Here is a 17,209-nt window from a genome sequence, read left to right as displayed (position 1 = left end):
ATGGTGACGTCATTTGTTCAGCTTCTGCTCTGCGAGGCACGCGGCAGACGGTGTGGTTGGTGAGACGCAGTAAACAGTGCAGTAGGACACATGCCTGTGTGTACGAGCACGGTGTGTAAAGAGATAGGTCAGGTATCTGCTTCTTGGCCATATTCATAGTTACTCCGATTTAATGTCTATGGCAGGAGTTTGTTACTGAAATCTATTATAAATGATCATCAATGTTACTGTCTTCTTTTTCAGTTGGGTCATGGCTGCATACAATAAACAATGTTTAAAGTACATTTATGACACACATCTCTAGGTGGCAGTAAACGCTCTACAGTGTAAACATAACAGTAGAAGCCCTGTATTCAAAACATAGCTTAAGGTATAATACAAAAGTATTAAAAGCATTCATTATGCAGAATGGCCCATTTCTGACTAATATAAATTATATTATTAGATTGTAATTATTGATTCATTAAGGTAGAAGTGTAATTGTTGCAGATAGTAAAGATGGGGCTAATTTCAACTACATTATGTGCTTTCGAGTGGTTTAATCCATATAGATGCATCCTAATTTATTAATTAGTTATACTTAGTGTCGATAATATAACTCTATAAAGTAACTAAAGCTGTTAAAATAAATATAGAGGAGAAAAAGTATCACATTTGCCTCTAAAATGTAGCGGAGGTGAAGAAAAATAAGGAAATCATACCTCAAAAGTGTACAGGAACTTAAGTATAGTACAGATTAATATATGTATTCATAGATTGAGTGTAAAGTGTATCCTAAATACAAATGTTATCCAAGTAAAATATTCAAACTAAGAAAAGAACATCTCATCTCATCTTCATCCTCTTATCCGGGGTGGGGTCGTGGGGGCAGCAGCTTTAGTAGGGGACCCCAAACTTCCCTTTCCCGGGCCACATTAACCAGCTTTAACTGGGGGATCCCGAGGCGTTCCCAGGCCAGTGTGGAGATATAATCTCCTGGGTCTTCCCCGAGGCCTCCTCCCAGCTGGACGTGCCTGGAACACCTCCCTATGGAGGCGCCCAGTAAGAAAAGTACCTGCACATCATATATGCACATCCATAGATAATCTAAATGTGCCACTTTCTGCAGCAGTCCTGGGTTGACTCTGGCTCTCTGTGTGTACTATCTTGGCTGCCCTGCAGTGACACTCGATCACAAGGTTTTTGGGCAACTGCACAAAGCTGCAGAATTACATTTCAGGAGTTCAGAATATTTAACCTTCGTTGTGAATATTTGTTTTTTTTTTCCTAACATGAAATCAAATGACTCTGAATAGAAGGAGTAGTGCAAAACAAAAACAGTTTGATATCGCTTCTTTTCTGTTGATCTTTGACTCTGACAGACATATTTACATTGCAGCTGCGTTCAAATGTGTGTCCCTTACTGTTTGGTTATTAATTTGGATTTACAGCATCTCATTGGTTGAGCTTTACCGAGCCATCTGGCCAATAGTCTGGCGTTTGGCACCAGCTACTGGCAGGTGCTTATGTCCATTTTTTGTTGCAGACCAGTTTACTGCACTGTCATGACTACCGCTTTAAATGGAACTCATTTAAAACATTAGGCCGGCTACAGAGGCAATTTTGCATGCAACAAGCAACATACAATATTCAATGTAAGTTTCTAAACAGCTAAACTATATTTGTAAATGCACTTAATATCTGAATGCTTTAAACAACTGTGTTTCTATTGACAATTCGCCACACGACATATGACAATACATCTAAATACAAATATCACAATAGGATTTAAAGAGACACATTTTGTTTTTGCAGTTGATTTGTTGTTTTGGCAAATAATGCCTTGTACAGTGCAAACGTATGCATGCTAAATTTGGCACATAATAAAATGTGCGTGCTGCAGGCAGTATGAGGAATGCAGAGCAGCAGGTCTAAATGTAAGCATGAATGTGTCCAGTAGAGGGAGGCACTGCATTAGATTGATGGCAGTGCCACAGGAGGGAAAACTGCCACGCACAACTGAACTAATACAGTGCAATCACAACTCTGAAGCTTTAAACCGCATTAGTAGTTGTTGTTAATGAGGTCCACGGGTTAAACGCTGATTTATTTGGATTCAAAGTAGTTATAGTTGTGTTAGACAAAATAATCATCTGTTTAAGGGATGCAGGGTTTTCCCTCAGCTAAAGCTTCTTTTATTTGAAAACAAATCTTGATGTTTTTGAAGTTAAATGCAGGCGGACTATGGATGGATACTAGTCAGGACAGTACATGCATACATACATAGTCAGATTCCTTCCTCTATAGTTCAATGATGTTGCTACAGCAGCATCTAGTGGCCAAATTGCACCAAATTCGGCAAGGGCCACTCAGACATCATATCTATATTCAATAGCACAAAGAGTTCAAGAGATATGACATGTTTTTTTTAAATGTAAGCCCCGCCCACAGCATTTGAGCAAACTTTGAGAGACAGGTATGGCAAAACTACGCAACATCAAAAATCTGAAAAGGTGTCTTTTTTCACCTCGGTCCAGAAATGTTCTCTACCAAAGTTGGTGAAGATTGCTCAGGATTTGTCCGAGGAGTAGAAGAAAAAAACAACACATTTGGAAAGAATTCAAAATGGTGGAAAATTAATGTAGTTTATATAGATAAGTTCTCTTAGACCCACAAAATCCAGGGAAAAAATGTTTCAGGGACTTACGGTTCAAAAGTTACAGGCCAAAACATAAAGTGACACACTTCAGACGCCAAAACACTTTGTCGTTATCGTTTTCACAGTGCTAGTAGCGTATCCAGGCCTGATTCACTGGTAGGTATAGCATGATATGGCTTAATGCAGGTGTTAAATGTGGAGCTAATGTTATTTGAATTATGGAGATCAATAAAGTGTTAAAGTTTGCCTGCACTAACTTCACCTATAATAAAATACATATTGGTGTATTTGTTGATTGTAACTTGTAACTATCAAAGTAAAGTAGGGCCCACTTTCCAACATGGCTGAAGTTGTTTTTTTTTATGAACAACAAATGAAGACTGGTTCTGCTAAAGCTACTATTTGTCGGCACTATTGAAAATGTTTTTGCAGATTGTTTTCATGTTACTTCTTCTTGGTTTGATGTACATAAGTACCTTTCAAAAGGTTTTGTAAAAAATGTAATACTAACAATGATGCATTTTTTATTAATTCCATTACAATCCCAAATATTTGGCAGATTAAATTTACATAATTCATTTGATCATTATCTTAGCAAAATCCCATATCCATAAAATGATTTGGCTTAACAAACTACCCTCCTTATATATTTTTAAAGATTCAGATTTGAAATTGGCAAAAACTATTAGATTATTTAGGCATTTCAAATTGACTCTGTCAGTTTAGCGGACCCCATTTTTGTTTTTGTTATACTTCATTCCTTTTTTATATTTTACTGTCTTTGTACATTTTAATTTATGTTATTATATACATATATACTACAGTTATTATAGTATAGTATATATTTGATATGAACACATAAGTAATACATTTTATTTATAGAAAATTCTATATTTGGATACATTAATATATATATATTTATATGTAATAAGAATAATAAATGAAAATGTTAATAATTCTATTAATGTTATTAAATGTTAAATGCTATTAATATTATTAAAATGAATGATGGAGCAGGGGTGGGATTAGATAAGTGCAAACCTCTTCCCTCTCCTTTTCGAACATGCTTCTACATCTTCATATATCTAATTATGCTTTCTACTTTGTTAAAACATCCTTATTATTATTATTACTATTATTAATATTATTATTATTATTATATTATTATTATATTCTGTGATGTTTTTGATGCCAATCAATTATTATCTCTACATTTATAAATACATTTTGGTATTGTGTATAACCCTGGAAAACGTTAAAACATTTTGTTTATATTGAATCTTTTAAAAAAATAAACAAAAACGAAGGCGGAAATAGCAATGTGTGAACCCTCTCGCTCCCTCTCATCTGTGTGTACTCTTCGTCAGAGGGGGGTACCACTTTAAGATTAGGGCGTATCCACTCTTGGGGAATCAGGAAACACGTTAATGTTTGGGAGAAGTCCCTCCTTCAGCTCAGTTGGACCAGCGGTGACCACAGCGTTCAACTGCCCAGAACATCCCCCACCGGCCCTCCGGTCAACTTCTGTCCATCAATGGCTAATTCAACCGCCAATACGCGTAAGTTTCCATGCTTTTTTCCCTTCAGTGTGAACGAAAAGGGAGCAGTGTAGCCACGTTTCATACTTTCTCTCCCCGGAAAAGTTTGCTCTCATTTAAAAAAATAAATTTAGGTTGTTAAGTTGTAGAGGCGCGCGCGCAGGTTGTTGATGCCAACCGTTTTTAAAAACGAACGTTAGCTAAGCGAGCATACTCAACGTGACATCAACCGACGTTAACGGCACTGCACACGTACAGTAGATACAGTAGACACCGTGTTTGACAGCAGAGACTTTCATTTATCATGCAGCCGATATGTCTGAGGAAGCAATAAACACTGCGCATTTACAATAGGATAACATACTACAAAAGAAACGGACCAACTGCCTAAGCAGAAAGTATAAAGCCACTCATACATTTGAACTGTTTAATGACTTATTGACCTTTTCGAAGATGTAAACATAAACATACTAAATGTGTCCACGTTTGATTCCTGTTGCAGTGAATGTGATTGACATCAGCTGACAGGAAGTTAGCAAGGACCAAGGCTGTGGAAGTCTGTTGAAAAGGTCTATAGATCGTTTTAATGGAATTCCATTGCTAGGCAACAGCCTTGGTCCTTGTTAACTTCCTGTCAGAATGAGAAACACTTTAATGATCCCAGGGGGAAATTATTTTCTTTACAAACTCCAGCTGTACAAGCAACAAATATACAGACAACATATATTAGAAAAACAGAACACAAATATATAAAACTATATTATATAGATGAAATGTCTAATTTACAGTAGTGCATATAGACAAGATCCAAAATACCAGAATAATGTGCAAAAGAAAAGACTGTCTATGGTTGAGTGTGAATTACAGAGAGGGGCTGACAGATTCTCTCAGCTGATGTCGTTCACATTCACTACAACAGGAATCAAACCAGGACACAAACAATGTTAATGTTTACAACTTTAAAAAAGTCTATATGATAGAGCTTCAACAGGGGGTCCGGGGCCCCTCAGGGGGTCCTCAGAGTTACTGCAGAGGGTCCGCTAAATTGTTTGATAATCTTCCCAACATTTTTATTTTATTATAAATATGTCTGAAAATATACATTAACATGAAGGCAATGTGTTATTAGCAAAGAGAAATTTGTAAATAAATGAATAAATACATATTCACAACTTTGATGATAGGCTTACTGGCTTAAAAGCAAGGTAGCCACCAAGGTACTAATGCACTGATACAACTGAGCTGAAGGATTCAATGTGTGTTCATACTGTATGTTTAACATTAAAATATGATGTAAATTCAGTTAAATTTTATTTATAGTGCCAAATCATAACAAAAGTTATCTCAGGACACTTTACAAACTAGGTATAGACCACACTCTTGACTCTGACTTATTTATGATTTACATAGACCCAACAATTCCCCTCTAGAGTACGGTGGCAACGAAAACCTTCCCTATAACAGACAGGAACGTCAGACAGACCCAGCTCTGTGGAGGACGGACATCTGTACATAAAAATAATAATGATCATTATAATATCTTAGTCTTGTATGCACCATAAAATGCTGTGTGTGTAGGCTTTTGGCCGCCCTAGCTGTTAGGCCCAATTTAATATGCAACTAAATTTAATACAATAGTATTTGTAGTAGAAGTCCGTGCTTCGTCTCTCTCTCAGTTGAGCTGTCCTTGGCCTAAACAAATGTTGAAGACCCCTGACCGCTACGATCCTCCGCTGACAAAAAACTTGTGTTCTTGTAGCTCCCTTGAGACATTAAATTCTGTTTACGGTATATTTATTTTGGAAGTATTGAAGTGAATTGCTTTTAGTTATTGTCCTAACTCAAATAAAGGCTTCATCATGCACATTATATAACTAAGCTAATGATTAATTTCCAATATTTTATTCTTAATATGTTATCCAGACTTTAATTAACCATTACTTTTCCTTCCTAAAAGTATTTATTTCTCCATATGTAAAATCTAAGCCCTAACCTCACGACATCGTTCAGAGGACAAACTTAACCTAAACTGACTGACTGCCATTCAAAACAAATTAACTTATTACTAGTATCCGTAAGGGTTATACATATATAACGCATATACGTGTCAGTGAAGTTCTGTGATTATTTTTTTTAAGTGCAGCGACCGAAACTACAGAATATGACACTTCAAGATGTAACTGTAATATTTGAGTATGTATTTAGTAACTGTAGACCTATAATATCCTCTTGAAATAGCATCTTAGTCTGAAGCACAAGTCATAGGAAATTTCTGAGTTGTTGTAATAATACGAACGTATGCTTTTCCTAGTGCACATGCAAGAGAGTTGCATACTGCCTGTTACTGCTCCGGTGTTTGAGTTTGCTTTTTTTAAACTTTCCTAACTTTTATTCTCCTTTGTTTGTTTTGTTTCTTCACCCTAACTTCTGTGAAGTTCTGCCCTCTACAATAAGGGCTACTTTCGATAGTTTTCGTGTTTCTTTTCATTTTAAATAACTTCCCCCCTGGGGATTATTAAAGTATTTCTGATTCTGATTCTTTATCTCAAAACATGTAAACAGCACACGTTATCTTTGTCGATTCAGAAGTGTATATATGAACAGGCAGATTGTAAGTAATCAGTCTTTCCTTGTCTTCTTGTCAAGATACACAGTACACTGCCTGTTGAACCCCTTAGTAAGAGTCTGCAGATATTCTGAAATAGGTCTTCGACCATTCGCGTGTCAGAGAAGAGTACTGTACGTGTCTCTGCATCGAGAAACTCTAAAGCCAGCCTTCTCTTTTAGTTCCATGTAACACTTTGCTTTTCTCATAACCTGTAATATTCTGGGCCTGCTTCAATTTTCCATGGAGAGTCCACAGGAGTCTGTGGCTTGCAAAAGGGCATGGCTGAATCCTCATGCTCATTCGATTAAACCTAGTCATCCAGTACGTTGGTTGGGTATTATTAATACACTCTTGTAGTGTGTGTTTGTGTGTGTGTGTATACATAGTACAAGCGTACTGGTCTCGGATTGATTCAGCTGTCTTCACCTCTTCATGTAACGGCTGCCGCATACTCAGAGCCTGACACTCATTTGCGGGCAACTATTGTGGTCTAGGTCAGTGGCTCCCAGTCTGGGGGTCTTGAGATAAATGTGAGGGATCTTGACACAAGGGGATAAAAAAGGGGAATTAAAAAAAACACCTCCCTTGAACAAAACTGTTTATTTTATTCACTACCTACGGCCTGTGATAATCCTTTAAAGCATGTAGGATTTGCTCTCAGGCTCCCCCTATAGTTGGTAAACAGTATTGAACGCTGGGCCAATATTGGGGGCGGTGACGTATGCCGTAAAGCAGTCGATTTTTTTTGTTGTTTTTTGGGTCGACCCGAAATCCGAAGTTGCATTGTGCCAGTGGAAGTGATACAGACTCTGCCGTGATAAGACGCATATGTCATTAAACTAATTGCAGGTTGATTATGAAGAATGATTGATTATTATGACGTTTGAAAAACATCATGGTGTTGCTTTAAATAAAACAATATCTGAAGGAAAACTTGGGATCATGTCCGTACTAGGGATGGGGGAATTTCCTTTCATGTATGTAAATTGCTGAGAAACGACAATATAGGAATCCTCTTCTTCTTTATTTTCTTCCTCTAACGTAACGTTCACTTGCTAAGTTACCATTAGATATGTCAACTACCCCGACAGCAAACATACTGCAGCTAACGTTTTGTTGAGAATTTAATCGTGGGGTTGCTCGGCACTGTTATCCATGGTCAAAAATCATACTAAAAACAACTTTATGGGTTGGACATTGTTGTAAGGTTATAACATTAGCATAGGCATTAGCCTGGTGGCTGGCCCGAGCCGATTGTACATAGATCACATTAAGATATTGACAAGGGAAAAGAAAAAGAAGAGAGCACTTGATACGTTGAAGGAATGCTGATGTTCACATGTACTCATGCCTATCCCTAGTCCACAGTAAGACCTGTCCTGAAGGCTTACAAGCACATATTGCTTTCGTTTTAGGGGCCACAAACCGATTTTTACCTCAGAATACCTACAGGTAGCATCGTGTTTGATATGGCATTTAAGATTAGTCGCAGTGTGTACACTTCCCTGTCTTTTTATAGCAGCGATAGTTTGAAAAAACACACAACTATACTGCCCTCCAAAGTCTAAGTGCAGTAACTTAAAGTACAAAACCACTAATAACATGATTTCTGTACAATTTTGGGTCTGAAAGTACGGAGTTTAGGATTTATTTGGATAATAATTATTAAATGGCAAACTAGTAAACCATAATCCACCATCAGTGTGTCAAATATTCATTTGTTGGGACAATAAACCAACTTGAAAGACTTTATTTTACTTTAAATGTTTGCGTAGTTACAGCACTGAGGCTTTGTATTGCTCAGGTTACATCACTGAGCTCTGCCATTACTTGTATCAAGCTACATTTGTCGAGTTGTAAGAAGATCAAGTGATTTTACAAGAAAAAAGGCTAAACATAGTCTACTTTTTACTTGATAATTGTGATGATTTTCTGCTTCTCTTCATTTATTAATTAACAGCCTCTTGGTCTTTAGGAAGTTGTTTTTCACTTTTCCTCTGACATTTTATTAACCAAATGTTTAATCGATCTGTTGATAAAATAAGTGGCAGACAAATGGATAATTTCAAATAAATCTTACTTGCAGCCTACATGTGACAGTCGTGTACCTTAGGCACCTGATTCCTAATTATGGGTTGTTTGTTCTCCAAAGAGAATGCAGCATTTGTCTCGTTCTTCAAGACAAGTGAGAATTTTGCGAATGTAGTTTTGCAACTTTTTGCAAAAGTGCACACTTGCTGTCAATGTGCTGGGCTGTGTAAATGCAGACATTCATGTGAAGGATTTTCTACGAAATTGAGTTGTTTAGTTAAGCCATTACCAGCGAGCACGAGGGTAATATTTGACGTAAAGTGTTGTCTGAGACTTGTCATCTCTCTGAGTCAGACCTATGTTCGTGAAACAGCGATTAAGAGTTTTTTTCTCTGTTTGTAAACAAGCTCACTCAGTGCTCCATGGTAGGATGACGGCTCTCACGTGCTATGTGAAATGAGATGTGGTTAGTTTAAGTCAGGGGATCTTAGATTTGCTTTCCTAGCTGCACATCATTTCCTGAATGTGAGGAAATGGGTTAGCCACAGATAGACTGAGCCTTTTAAGCCCTTAATATTCAGTGAGCTGAAGGCCGCAAACGCTCACACTAATTTGTTGCTCTGGTGAAAACCTTTCACCGTATTTCACTTTCTCAACAGTTAAGAATAATTCTTGATCAACAGCTATTATATCGTAGTATATACAGTTATTAAGTACCTTTTTATTGGATAATACTAGGTCTATTTTTGGGGCTTCCCTGACAAGAAGAAATAGGTTTTACTCACGGGGTAAATGGACATCTCTAGGCGGGGTGTGAATTAATCGATTAATCAAGTTGAAGCATTTTTAGGAAAAAAAAGTAAAAATTCTCAGATTCCAACTTTTAAATGTGAACCTTTGTGTTTATTTCCTCCATTGTGACATTAAACTGAATATCGTTGAGTTGTGGACAAAACAAGACATTTTAGGACGTCATCTTGGGCTTCGGGAAACACTGATCGACATTTTACACCATTGTCTGACTTGTTGTCATCATGTATCGATTGATCGACATAGACAAAATTGTAAGTTGCATCCCTAGACATCTCACAGGGGTAGATTCTCAGAAAAATGACCGTTTTAAGTTGAAGTTTAATGTAGATACAGTGGTTTTAAAATCGTAAGGGGAGGGTATTAAACTAGACAAACAGTGGTCATTGAGCGGACGTCAGTCGGTTTCCATTTCCGTTCTCTCTCCTTCCCAAGATGAGTAAATGGAGGAGAATAATGCAGTTACATGTAGTTGAGAATCAGATTACTGACTGGACGTAGCTGAGAGGTAAGTCACTGTTAACAGAAAAGCCTAAAGTCCAGCAGCCATTTGCGATTTCATCATTTTGTTAGGAATTCATATTATTTAATGAGACATTTGCCAAGAAGTGACTCATGGAGTTGGAAACAATCTGAAACTAAACTATCCTTTAGGTAAGGAAACACATGTCCCTCTTGGTATCATGAGATCTTTTGCTGATCTCAGCAGTGAGGAACATCCTCTTTTCTGAGACGCCCTTTGGCATTGTGGTGTGGACATCAGCATTATCCACTGATAATGTGGGTAATTGGTGATTTATGTACAAATCTAGGTGCTAGTAAGAACAGGAGTAATACAAAGTTCAAGATTCAAACAGTCCATTACACACAAGCAGTGTTTAAATTAACTTTGCCTTTATTAATAGCTCAAACAGTTCCCTATAAGTGCATCTGATGTTCAGGAGAGGAGAGAAGAGGCTCAGAAAGGGAAATAAAAGGGAAAGAGAGGCTAAGGGGAAATAATTCAATCACAAATTGTTCTCCTTTTGTGTGTTTTTGCAGCGATTGATTTTACATCATTTTGTGAAAGAGGCAGTTGCCGCAGAGACGTCGATAACCTTTAGGCAGGTAGAACTTCTCACAGGGTAAATCCCCATAAAACTGCAGGAAATTAAACTAGCAGAACAGTAATGCTGACCTATCCAGCCCCCGCTCAGCTCCAAAGGATGTTTAAATTGAAGGATTTGGCACGGTGGACAGAAATACTTTTGCTCCTCCAGAGTAGGAAAGGGGAAAACCCTTCATATCTCAAAATCCAGAGAATGATTGGATGCTGGAAACACAGTATGTTATTGAGACTTTGTGTTGTCATAAGATATTTTCCATCCAGATTCATCCATGAAACGGAGGTTAGAGCCGTTGGAAAATAAACATTACAATAACATTAAATAAATACTTTTTAGTATTGTAGATAAATGTACACAGTATGATAGCCATCAATTTTCATACCTGTATACAGTGAAAATTAAATTTCTACAACCATATAAGCAAATTATCTATATATAAATGTTTTAAGGTTGCAAAACCCCTCTCTAAGCACTTTATACACATTTCACAGGCATTAACATTTTCTCACATTCCTCTCTTGTTTAAACACTCAAAGTTCAAACCTTGAATAAGTACAGTATGTGTATATTTGGCAAGCTGAACGCATTCTGTACTGTACAAGAGACACCGTACGGAGGAGATTGATTGACAATGGTCCACAGTCCCTTAGCCAATCAGGGCGCAGAAGACTATGCGCGGCTCTCTCTTAGCCAATCAGGACGCAGAAAACAATGAGCTGTAAAAAAATAGGCATGCAAAATTGTGGGTCGTCCTTCAAGTCGAAGTGTCCTTGGGCAAGACACTAAACCCCGAATTGCTCCCAGTGCTGCGCTTGGGTGTGTGAATGTGGTGTGAATGGTTAGATTAGATGGTATGTAGATGTCCACTGCCATCAGTGTGAATGTCTGTGTGAATGGTTGAATGTGACAAGTAGTGTGAGTAGTCAGAAGACTAGAAAGGCGCTATATAAGTACAAGTTATATACCATTTACCATATTGCGGTCAAGCTAATCCTCAACTGCATCTCTGTGTCAAACCAGGCGTCGCTAGTTGGAGACAGATATAAAATTAGCTGGTTTGAGCATGAAGATGCGAGAGACGGCTAGCTTGAACGTAGTCAGAAATATGCACTAGTCCAGAACACAGGACCTTCTTCCTGAATTTACTTTCTCGCTCCCGCCCCAGACACATCTGACCAATGAGAGGATACATTCTCACATCGTTTGTATTTTGGTTTGCTTGGGGTTTTCTCCGCATGAGAAGAAAATGAACCAAGAGGTAACCGCTCAGTATTTACAAACTCAACAACTGATTCTAACTGGAGCAAACTACAGGTGTGAAGACGCCCCTTAGATTTTAGACATTATGGGCTGTACTCAAAGTACAAAAACATGCCACAATGTAGCTAATCAAAGCTAACCAAAGCCCAAAAGTATCAGAATTTACTGTATGAATCCACACCTGTGACATGCATTTGTCTCATATCTATTTGTCGGCTGTCTCTCTGAGGACTTTCATCATGGCACCAGCTGCGGTTGCTAAGAGAGTTTTACGAATCAAATCTAAATCCTCCTCAAGGACTTTATTTAACCCACAACACTTATTTCAGAGCTTTTAATACAATCCTCTAATTGGCCTGCGATTACTCATGAGTCATTTGGAGAGGCATGGGGAACGTGCCAGGACAGCCTACTAGTGTATAAGCACATGGACACACAACAGTCGGTCACAGCATGGTCAGTGAGCAGACAATGGTCTTTATCAGTGTGTTCAGCCTGATGCATCAGGAAGCCGGGACAATGGGTGAGCACAAATGCCTGTTTGCATCAGGAGGCACAGAGACGCTGATACGCACAGTGCTGTGGTTCATTTAAAAACATGCATGACCATGTGATTTGATTCTGATGATGGAGGTTCTGTTCAAACTGTGTCATCCCATCTCCATGTATTTCTGTGTCTATCTCTCTGACTATGTGTGTGTGTGTGTGTGTGTGTGTGTGTGTGTGTGTGTGTGTGTGTGTGTGTGTGTGTGTGTGTGTGTGTGTGTGTGTGTGTGTGTGTGTGTGTGTGTGTGTGTGTGTGTGTGTGTGTGTGTGTGTGTGTGTGTGTGTGTGTGTGTGTGTGTGTGTGTGTGTGTGTGTGTGTGTGTGTGTGTGTGTGTGTGTGTGTGTGTGTGTGTGTGTGTGTGTGTGTGTGTCTCCCACACACACACACACACACACACACTGATGAAGCAGTGAAACAGACAAAAGCTTCTTGTGTGTTGTGCTGGAATGCCTCACGTGGTGGTGCACCAACAGAATGGGGACACGGGAGCTTTCGCCTATAGCTGGCCACAGGTCACTGTCTAGCCTTTGACCTGATCCGTGCGTTTACATGCACAGCAATACTCTGAACATCTTTCCCCGGTTATTGCATTTCTCCCCGTAAACATGAAAGGGGATGAATGGGAAAATTACAGGAGTAACTTGACCTTTGGTACAGTAGGTGGCGCTCCGCCAACGTATAATATGGTCGGAATGCAGCTTTTTCTTCCGGTTCGCCTTTGTCAAAATCACAACAACTTGGAAAGCGGGGGAAAATGGACGACTTTACAAATCCCGACAACGATTAACGTTACTTGCCATTACATACATGCCGAAGTCCGCCGTCGGTTTAAGATAAAGCTTGTTTTGTTGTTGTGTTCGGCACCATTGCGATCAGATTTATTCTACTTCCAGGTTAATAACCACTGCCAGTGGGGAGGGGCAGTTATAACCCATGGAGTATGCGCAGACGCGTAACCCGATCATACTCTGGGTACGCTATTTACATGCAAGAATTCTCAGGTTACTGAAGGTGTTCTCTAGGTCTGTTAACCAGAGTATGAAAACTCCACTTTTACCCCGGGTACAGTGTTTACATGGCGTTTGAGAAACCGGAGTATTGCCTTAACCCGAATATAATCAGGTTTTTAAACTTTCATGTAAATGCACTTTCAAGACATTAGGTCCATAATGTATTTTAATGATCGATTATCAATATATTTCATTCATTTTTGGAGGCCCAAAAGGCAAATGTGCTGGTTAAAGCTTCTCTTAATTGAGGATTTTGTGCATTTCTTTGTCATAGATGAATACATCCTGACTGAATATATTTGGGTTGTGGACTCTGGGAAGGTGTGATTGGTGTTTTCACTACTTTGTTACAGACAACACAATGAATCTGCACCCTTCCCAGTCTTGTGGCACATTGATGGGTCTAAAGTCCGGTGTGGAGGTAGATGAGCCGGTGGGAGTGGGAGAGGGGAATTTATGATGCTTGTGCTCTTTTTGCTGCAATAAGTTACTGTAAAAGCACTAAGATATGGCCAACTGTGCTACATGTTGACTAAGTGTTTTATAGTGTTCGGTTTATCATGCCTTTTCACACTCTCTGCCTCTGCCACTTACACTAAACAAGTCCTCAAAGCTGTGAAAGCGAGGACAGCTTGCACCAGATTGCGCAGTTAGAGGGCAGAGACAACAGCAGACTCGATTGATCCAAGAAGGGAACATGAAATCACTGTAATGATGCGGCTGATAGCATTTAAATCCTGTCAGCTGCCTGGTCCCAAATGCCCCCTCAGACTTACTGCGGATATCAAGTTACAAGGGCGTTGCAATGTCAAATTCTGCTCCACAGAATATGTGTCCTGCTGCAACAATGTTTTCATATAATTAAGTTTTTGTATCTCTCTTCATCTTCCAGAAGGGCAGCCTACAGTTACTGGACAAGGTGAAGGTGGAGCAACGGCCAGCAACCCAGACTACATTGCTTTCGTCCTGGTGCCTGTATTCTTCCTACTGGGCCTCTTGGGGGTGGTGATCTGCCACGTGTTGAAGAGGAAGGGCTATCGGTGCACCACTGAGGCCCAGGATGGGGAGGGTGACGAGTGTGAGGAGGAAGAAAAGGATCCTGAGCTGGGCGGAGGTATGGACACATGACTAAAATAGGGAGGGAGTTGAGGCGACTTTGAAAACTCTTCGATGATAAAATGTGACATTGCAATGGAATTTATGTGTTTATTGCATCTATGTGCTCATTGTTTAAATACATCCATCATCCATGCACAGTACACACCCAAGATTGTTGCTCAACCAGACTCATATTAATCTCCGTAGACAGAGAAGAGATTAGAGAGGTGGTAAAGAGGGAGTGAAAACAGTTTGACAGAAAATAAGCTATAAATTGGTAGTATGCAGAATTTTAAGATACAGTATCAGTTCAGGTATTTATTTTGTTTCTTTGCAAAATGTAATGTATGGCCACTGTGTCGTTGAAGCTTTATCTTATTATGTATTTTATTTTTAATGAGGACCTATTATGCTTTTCCGACAGATCAGTGTTATTATATTTTATAGTCATGTTTAATAATACCAAAGCATCAAATTATGATGTACCTGTTAAGACGTGAGCCCTGCCGACCGTCTACGGTGTCGGTTGCCATTAGGGATTTCTTCTAATTTTTATTAACGTTTTTATTAACGTTGAAGAATCCAGACTTCCCTATTGGTCATGCTGCTACACACAGACTCAAACTGTAAGCTGTAAGTTCGGCCACTTTTATGCTTTTCTGATGTTTATTCTGCTGAAGCTCAGACAGAGCCTGCCACAGGTGCTGCATGGGTGCTGCAGCAGTGGGCAGTATGAGAAATATGATGTGCTTTTAAAAGATCGACCCATGTAAACCTTTTTTAGCTGACCCAGAAAATACAAATATGACCCTGAAAAGTAGAATAATAGGGCATCTTTAAAGAATATTTGGGTGTATGAAAATCATGAATAAGTCAAAGAGTGTGGTCTTTACCTACTTTATATACCTTTTGTTATATTTGGTACAATAAATGAAATTGCATATTACCCTTTAAAGGCAAAATCATTAGTTACCATGGTAACAGCGAGTGCCTTTTTAAAGTCCAACAATTTTGTTTGCGTATTTGTTTACAGCTCAGCCTAACACACTCGTGTTTTGTTTTTAATAAATCAGTTAGTAAATAATATTCACAACTGAAACCTGATCCCAGGCTGCGAACGGCAATGTGTAGTTTTCCACACGACAGCGGGACACTGTGAAGTCGGTTACCTTAGTGAGGAGTTGGAAGCACGCAGCTCTATTGTTTCCCTGCAAATGCAGAATAAGATCACCACCAGCAGGATGTTCAGTTTGCATTAGCAGTAACTTAATAAAGCTCTGCTACAGCTGTGAAGGAGGGAACAGTACTGTGACATGGAGTCATCAGTGAGATGAACTTAAAAACAGTAACACTAGATCACATGCCGTCCTGTTTCTTTCCCACACAAACATGAAAGAGATATGATGTAGATATCTCGAATGCAGAAAAAAATGGCAACCACAAATCCATCAAAAATATTAGTTTAAATAAACATTTTAAGGATTCTTAACTTTTCCCCCTTGTCTCCCTGTTTGCTGCACAACAGCAGCGCACAAACTGAAAACCTCCAGTCAAGTTAAACATTAACTGATGTTCAGTATCAGTGCAAATTCTCTCTGCACTCAGTCACACTGGGATGCTGTCGCGTTTCAGTCAGTGGAAAACTAAATGCAGAAGAAGGGATTTCGTTTCAAGTTGTTTTCCAAATTAGTCATTTGGTCTGCATGAGGTTTTTCCTTTTTCCTGTCATGTGATGGTGAAATTCAAGGTCTGCGATCATGCAGTAACATCCCTAGATGCTCCCACCTGCCCTCTAGTACTTACAGGCTTGTACTACATTCCTGAATCTAATGAGTTTTGCGTTCCAGGTAGTGTAGGTGCCGATAGATGTTGAGAAGAATAGACTTGTGTGATGTGAATGGCTCCTTTCTTTGTGAAAAACCCGTAGCAAATATTAAAAACGCTACAAAAAAACCTATGTATGTCAGAGCTTATTTAAGCAATAGTTCTACATGTTTTATACACCATCGCGTTTAAGCAGGAGTTTTTTTCAGTGTTTGAACTGATGACTAAATCTTCAGGAAACCCCACAACAAGCTCAGAAATCCGGTATATTCAGGGTTCCTACGGGTGCTTTTGGTGGTTTTCAAGGTTTAAAAAGTGCTTTGGATTTTGAATAAATTTCTTGGAACTACTTGACATGTTATGTTATATGGGATGGCATATAGGATATAACACACAGAAAAGAAGATCTCCATATTAGAGGGACTGAAAACAACATTTTCTGTCGTCATGTTGGTTGTTTATAGGACAATTACGTCTAATTTAATGTGATGAACAAGTGCAATAATAAGTATACAGAATATTGAGTATTGTAATGTATACAAAATGTAGTTCACCGCAGCTGTAAAGTGCTGGAAAAGCATGCAAATGCACCTTGAAATGCTTGAAAAGTGCTTGAATTTGACTCCTGAAAAGGTGTAGGAACCCTGTATATACTGTAAATCATCATACGGTGATATCAACAGCTCCTTTATCATTTTAAAAGCCACAGACTTATCTCAGCCATGTTGCTCTATTGCTT

General features: G+C 38.8%; 1 protein-coding gene across 4 annotated transcripts in view; it reads left to right on the top strand.

The window, feature by feature from the left end:
* The first annotated feature begins 4,077 nt into the window (after nt 1-4,077).
* The window catches only part of rell1 (RELT like 1), a 29,978-nt gene continuing 16,846 nt past the window's right edge, over nt 4,078-17,209 (top strand). For all 4 annotated transcript variants that reach the window (XM_083937480.1, XM_083937478.1, XM_083937479.1 and 1 more), the window contains exons 1-2: nt 4,078-4,197; nt 14,441-14,662. In XM_083937480.1, coding sequence (XP_083793606.1) covers nt 4,173-4,197; nt 14,441-14,662 — 247 coding nt within the window. In that variant the 5' untranslated portion in view covers nt 4,078-4,172. The remainder of the gene's footprint in view (nt 4,198-14,440; nt 14,663-17,209) is intronic.

The sequence above is a fragment of the Echiichthys vipera genome, assembly GCF_963691815.1.
Source record: "Echiichthys vipera genome assembly, chromosome: 22".
NCBI lineage: Eukaryota > Metazoa > Chordata > Actinopteri > Perciformes > Trachinidae > Echiichthys > Echiichthys vipera.
Note: the sequence above shows the minus strand (reverse complement) of the source record. Positions and strands in the feature narration are given on the sequence as shown.